Below are 6,000 nucleotides of genomic sequence, written 5' to 3' on the forward strand. Positions count from 1 at the left end.
CCTCTGTGCTGTGTTTGTGTGGCTGCTTTCGTATGATGTCAGTGCATGGTGAGTGCGTTCACTGCCTTGTCACCACTTCCCCACCTTTTTCAGAATGTTTTCTTGGAGTTGGATAATTCTCCTTACTCCTCGCCCCCTCCTTACTCCTCGCCCCCTCCTAACTTCAGTTCATACTTTATTGCGTGCCGACTGACCAGTCGGTGTGGCGTCCGTGTAGAGAAGAAGGGAATAAGGTTACACAATGCGCTAGTGTGAGACGCCAAGTTTCGTGTTTCGAGTTGCTGTAGTAAATATAGAGTAAACTTTGTCTTTGGGACTGACTTTCTGTTGTGTGCTATCCGTCTTTCGACTTACGTAAGAGAAATCCCATTTCGAGCTCAGGGTACTTTGTACACATAGATAAAGAGGGATAATTCCGGACCAGAATTTCTTTGTGTGCTAAGCGAATTTTTGACTTAACCGTTTGTGAGTTAGCTGGATTTGCCTGTAGTAATATAAAAATGCTAAAGATCCTGCTATTCTGAATTGTTTTCTACACTCACCGTTTGTAAAACAGCTTCAGACCCAGGAGCCCAAAGAGCAGAACACTGAAGATGAACAGAACAAGCACATGCAAGATGTCTGGTACAGTTCGTCGGATATTTCGGAAAGCTCTGCGGATCTGCAATAAAAACATAGTCATATTACAAAGCAGCCTTTTCTTCATATTTACATATTTTGAAAGCTATAACATGTACATGTATTTCTAAATAGCTAGATTTAAAGTAATGTAACATGAGTTTGGAAAACAGGCTTTGAAACTAAACAAAAACAAAAAATCGAACTTGATGCGTGTCCAGTACAGAACAATTCAGCCTCTTCTTTGCTCCACTTACGAATAAAAACTCGCCAATATTTCACAACTTGAAGACTTTCAATATTATATGATGATCATTTGACTTAATCTGCAATATTTTACCAGTTTAACTCATGGCTAAAAAATGATAAAAAATAAAAATTCAGGGAGACAATATCCCTTTCAACTAAGACTGAAAATACCTGCTTTCCATCAGAAAAATTGATGATGAAGAAAGGCCTCAGCGGCCGTGACCATCTAACAGGGTGTGTCGTCCATGATTGGTTGACCCATATGATGTAGGTAATCATGTCAAGAATTGTCAGCTGAAATAGTTTACAGTTTACACAGTAAACATTATTCTGGTTTATATATTCAAAGATGAAATCTTGTTTGACATTTAAACTTAACACAGTGGTACCTGCAATGAACAGACAACCTTTGGGCCAGCCAAAAGTTGAAACAATTATTATACAGTAAACAATTGCAAGGTTTACATGTTGTTTGGTAAAAATAATAGACGTAAGGACAACACGAGTTTATTAGGGAGGTGTCCTCTCATCAAATGGGATAACACGAGGTGTCCTTTATTAGGGAGATGTCCTCTCATCGGATGCGATAACATGAGCTGTCCTTTATTAGAGAGATGTCCTCTCATCGGATGGGATAACATGAGCTGTCCTTTATTTGGTAGGTGTCCTCTCATCGGATGGGACACCACAAGGTGTCCTTTATTATGGAGGTATCCTTTTATTGGATGGGACAACACAAGGTGTCCTTTATTAGGGAGGTGTCCTCTCATCGGATGGGACAACACAAGGTGTCCTTTATTAGGGAGCTGTCCTCATTAGATGGGACAACACAGGGTGTCCTTTATTAAGGAGGTGTCCTCTCATCGGATGGGAATACATGAGGTGTCCTTTCATCGGATGGGAAATCACAATATATGACAAGGTGTCCTTTATTAAGATGTCCTCTCATTGGATGGGACATGAGGTGTCCCTTATTAGGGAGATGTCTTCTCATTGGATGGGACATGAGGTGTCCCTTATTAGGGAGATGTCTTCTCATTGGATGGGACATGAGGTGTCCCTTATTAGGGAGATGTCCTCTTGTTGGATGGGACATGAGGTGTCCCTTATTATGGAGATGTCCTCTCATTGGATGGGACATGAGGTGTCCCTTATTATGGAGATGTCCTCTCATTGGATGAGACATGAGGTGTCCCTTATTATGGAGATGTCCTCGCATTGGATGGGACATGATCGAGGTGTCCCTTATTAGGGAGATTTCCTCTCATCAGATGGGACAACATGAGGTGTCCCTTATTATGGAGATGTCCTCTCATTGGATGGGACATGATCGAGGTGTCCCTTATTAGGGAGATGTCCTCTCATTGGATGGGACATGATCGAGGTGTCCCTTATTAGGGAGATGTCCTCTCATCAGACGGAACAACATGAGGTGTCTTTCATTATGGAGGTGCCCTCTCATTGCAGGGACCTCACATCACACAGGTACCATGTACTGTACCAGCAAATAGATTCTTTGTCAGATCTCATTTAGTTGCCATCAATGTCAGGTCAGTGCATATAAGCAGAGAATAAGTGCAGGCTAACAGAGTGATATTTGACAAATATTTAATTACAACAGTAAATGATTCGTCTTTACTTCATCATTTACCCTACAATTCATAAAATCATATAATAACTATACAAACATACTTTAACATCACTGCATCATATATAATTATGAAATTTTTTACTGATACATTGGAAAAACCTACCACTATTGTCCCAATGATCATGTAGTTTTTGGTATCTCGAAAGAAGACCTTGGCCTCTTGAAAATAAAAGACGTGAAGCTTGCGAATTGTGAAGAAAGCAAGGCACATCAGCTCAATCAACATGGAACCCTGAAAAGAGTCAGAACAAATGGTAAGGAAAGTGTCTGATTTTGAAACAATTTCATATCTAGAAAATCATTACATTCCGCAATTACATGGGTGTACAGTGGAGTCCGGGTACAACGAATCTCAAGGGAGATACATTTTAGTTCGTTATATCAGTAATTCGCTGTAGAGTTTTCAACCCTAAATGGCCTCAAGACAAGTTTTCCCACTCACCTTCAAATGATCGTCCCATCGATCTTTCCTTGGAGAGTACAATCTCTGCATGTTTTCAACAGCTTCATAATATAATCCATAGAGAGGCATAGTTCAAATGTTCACTTTACTGTCATTTTAGAAGTAAAATTTAAAAAGTCGTGTAAAAGCATGTACCGTATTTTCCGGGTCATAAGGCGCGATTTTAGTGTATCAAAATACCCAAAAAAAATCAAAGAGACCGCCTGAGTACCAGTCAAACAACTTGTGATAATGCATGTTTCAACAACTAGGTACTACCCTGGCCATGTTTCCTCTCAAGACATCAAAGAGACCGCCCCATAGGTTAAACTCGGTCACTGACCCCGGTGCAGGAAGTACGTGTTTCCTCTCTCAGATATGACAGGGGAACCACCTCTCATAGCTAAAACTGGGTCATTGACCCCTGGGAAGAAGGTCAGTGACTATAAACAAGGCATCACAATGGACCTGCCTTTGATCTCGCCGCACACACAGAGCACACATATTTCCACTCTGTATTCTTCCTTTGATGTGCGGCTTATTTTCATTCTTCGACCGTTTGTTACCGGTATACTTTTACTTGTGTTTGTGCATTGACATCAGTTCCTTGTAGCCTTGTGACTTTTAGAGACAAAACGGCTCTGGGGCGATGAAACGTGTTTGTTATAAGAGGGGTTCGTTATGCAAATGAGTTCAAAAGGTTCGATGTAGCCGGAAAGTAACAAGTAAGAAATAGAAGGCTGTCTGCCGGGAAATCAATGGCAGTTCGTTAAAAGCGGGATTTCGTTATACCCAGGTTCGTTATAGCTGGACTCCACTGTATATCACTGTTTTTGTGTGTCAATATCAACAGCAAGCACACATACAGGAGGATACACTAATAACCCTTGCATTCATGCACGAATTACCACCCTTGTTTCCATGCAAAGACAGTACTTTCAGAAAGCAAAATTAAACCTAACAGCACTTATTGCTGGTTCAATTCATACTTTACCATCCTACTACATGTACTGGGAAATTTGGGTCCCTTCTTCCAAGTACTGTAGAAAGACAGCAGCAACAAGCGTTGTGCTGCCCAAGTGTGTGATTTTAAGTGTAATCAGCCACCTGCAGATTGATCCAGGTCTTTTGTGTGTCATGACAGTGACACACGATTGGGACAAGGATACAAATCTCTGATTCATCACATAAAGTTGACCCGTGTCCATTCCAGCCTGGATTTGAACCATTGCATGACCAGAGAATAAGAAGTTCAGTGCTCTACCAAGTCAGCTACCAGACCCCTGCCCACCCCCACCCCTATCTCCTGCCATCACCCCAAATCAGCCACGAGAAACAAAAGAAAATATTCTGAGAAAAAAATGATCATACCCAGTAAGGCAAAGATACTCCATCTAGGGCAGGCCTCTCAAAAAATGCTAACGACAGATCAAGGATGATGAAAAAGTAGAGCAGCCATCGCAGGTAAAACTTGTGATAGAGTATGTAGGATCTGAAACAGAAAATGCTATGTGTTTACAAGACATTTTTAGTGACCTGAAATGAAGCTGCATGTGCAACAAAATAAAAGGCACAACAACCAAGAACAAGCCCGGTAGTCCTCAACTTTTCAAACAGTCACCAAGAATGATGTGAGGATCTTTCTTCCCAAATTCAAAACATAAATTATGAGCTCTAAGAATAATAAAGTATTTATTATAGCAGACAGAAACAAAAACACTGATTTTTAACATAACATTGCCGGGCCAGCACAATTTATGACTGTATGAAAAGTTGAAGACTACACCCTTTACCTTTTTTTTTTTTACACATCTAAACCATTTTCCTTACTGAAATAAAAATCCTGATTCAAAACAAGCATGCTTACATTTTTAAAAGTTTCTATACCCGTACATCAATCGGGTATTTTACTGAGTACACATCTCTCGGATACAACAAAACCTACATTATGTACATAAATGTACTTCTCAAATCTTTGTTGAAAGTCTGCATCACGTGTACATGTACCTGATGTATTTCTCCTCTGTACGGAATAAGAGATTGCGCCCGGCCTTGGCATCCAGTACAAGGGTTGCAGCAAGTATCAGATCCTGCAAAATCAGTACAGAGGTTAGGTACCTGTGATAAAACGATACCCTTGGAATAAGAATAAAAGTGTTGATCTCTGCATTGCAGGGTGCCTGTCATGACATGTACGTATATATATATATATATATAATTATTGTTTGGTCAAAATAATAGACATAGTGATGACAACTAAAGCCTAAAGGTGTCCTTACAACATCGCAGGTACGACTGTATAAGTACAAATTGATGGCTGGTTGTTGGTTTCTAACGTCCATTTTGGCTCTGTGGGACCAATGAAAGTTTGTTTCCTTTTTCTGTTTACATGGTGATCTCTGCCTTTGTAATTATTCACATTTATGTCTATCACAGAGAAGATAGGAGGAGGAGGAGAGGAGGAGGAGGAGAAGAAGGAGAAGAAGAAGGAGAAGGAGAAGGAGAAGGAGGAGGAGAAGGAGGAGGAGGAGGAGGAGGAGGAGGAAGAGGAGGAGGAGGAGGAGAAGAAGAAGAAGAAGAAGAAGAAGAAGAAGAAGAAGAAGAGAATTGAAAGAAAAAAAAAAGTGCTCACCCTCTCGCCAAGCAGTGGAGTATCATCTCCTTTAGAGTGCTGCTGTCGTCGCGGAGATGATGGGGATGCAGATGGGCCATTTGTCTGTAAATGTTTGGGGACAGCGGATGCCGCTGTGCAGGTTTCACCCCCATTGTTGTTGTTCCGCTTTCTGGTTCCATTGTCTGCAACCACCTCATCACTGAACCTCACAACAGGTCTGTCCACTTCATCTTTCTCTGTTGTGCTACTGTCAACCGTCACATCGTCCACATTGATTACTGCACTGTCGCTTCCTGATGCCATACCAAGACTGAGTGACTGCTTGAAGTGCACAGTCAAGTCTTATTGTTCTTCTTGCTTTCAGTGGCTTGACTCCACTTTGCTGTCAGTGATCATCCATTGCTAAAGCACGGGAAGCAAGGAAAG

General features: G+C 41.1%; 1 protein-coding gene across 1 annotated transcript in view; it reads right to left on the reverse strand.

Annotated features, from left to right (window-relative positions):
- The window catches only part of LOC138953205 (two pore calcium channel protein 1-like), a 35,129-nt gene extending 29,129 nt beyond the window's left edge, over positions 1-6,000 (reverse strand). The window contains exons 1-6 of the mRNA XM_070324998.1: positions 5,593-6,000; positions 4,968-5,050; positions 4,332-4,452; positions 2,622-2,750; positions 1,039-1,161; positions 543-661 (exon numbers count right to left, since the gene is read on the reverse strand). Coding sequence (XP_070181099.1) covers positions 543-661; positions 1,039-1,161; positions 2,622-2,750; positions 4,332-4,452; positions 4,968-5,050; positions 5,593-5,877 — 860 coding nt within the window. The 5' untranslated portion in view covers positions 5,878-6,000. The remainder of the gene's footprint in view (positions 1-542; positions 662-1,038; positions 1,162-2,621; positions 2,751-4,331; positions 4,453-4,967; positions 5,051-5,592) is intronic.

The sequence above is a fragment of the Littorina saxatilis genome, linkage group LG17 (genome assembly GCF_037325665.1).
Source record: "Littorina saxatilis isolate snail1 linkage group LG17, US_GU_Lsax_2.0, whole genome shotgun sequence".
Taxonomy (NCBI): domain Eukaryota; kingdom Metazoa; phylum Mollusca; class Gastropoda; order Littorinimorpha; family Littorinidae; genus Littorina; species Littorina saxatilis.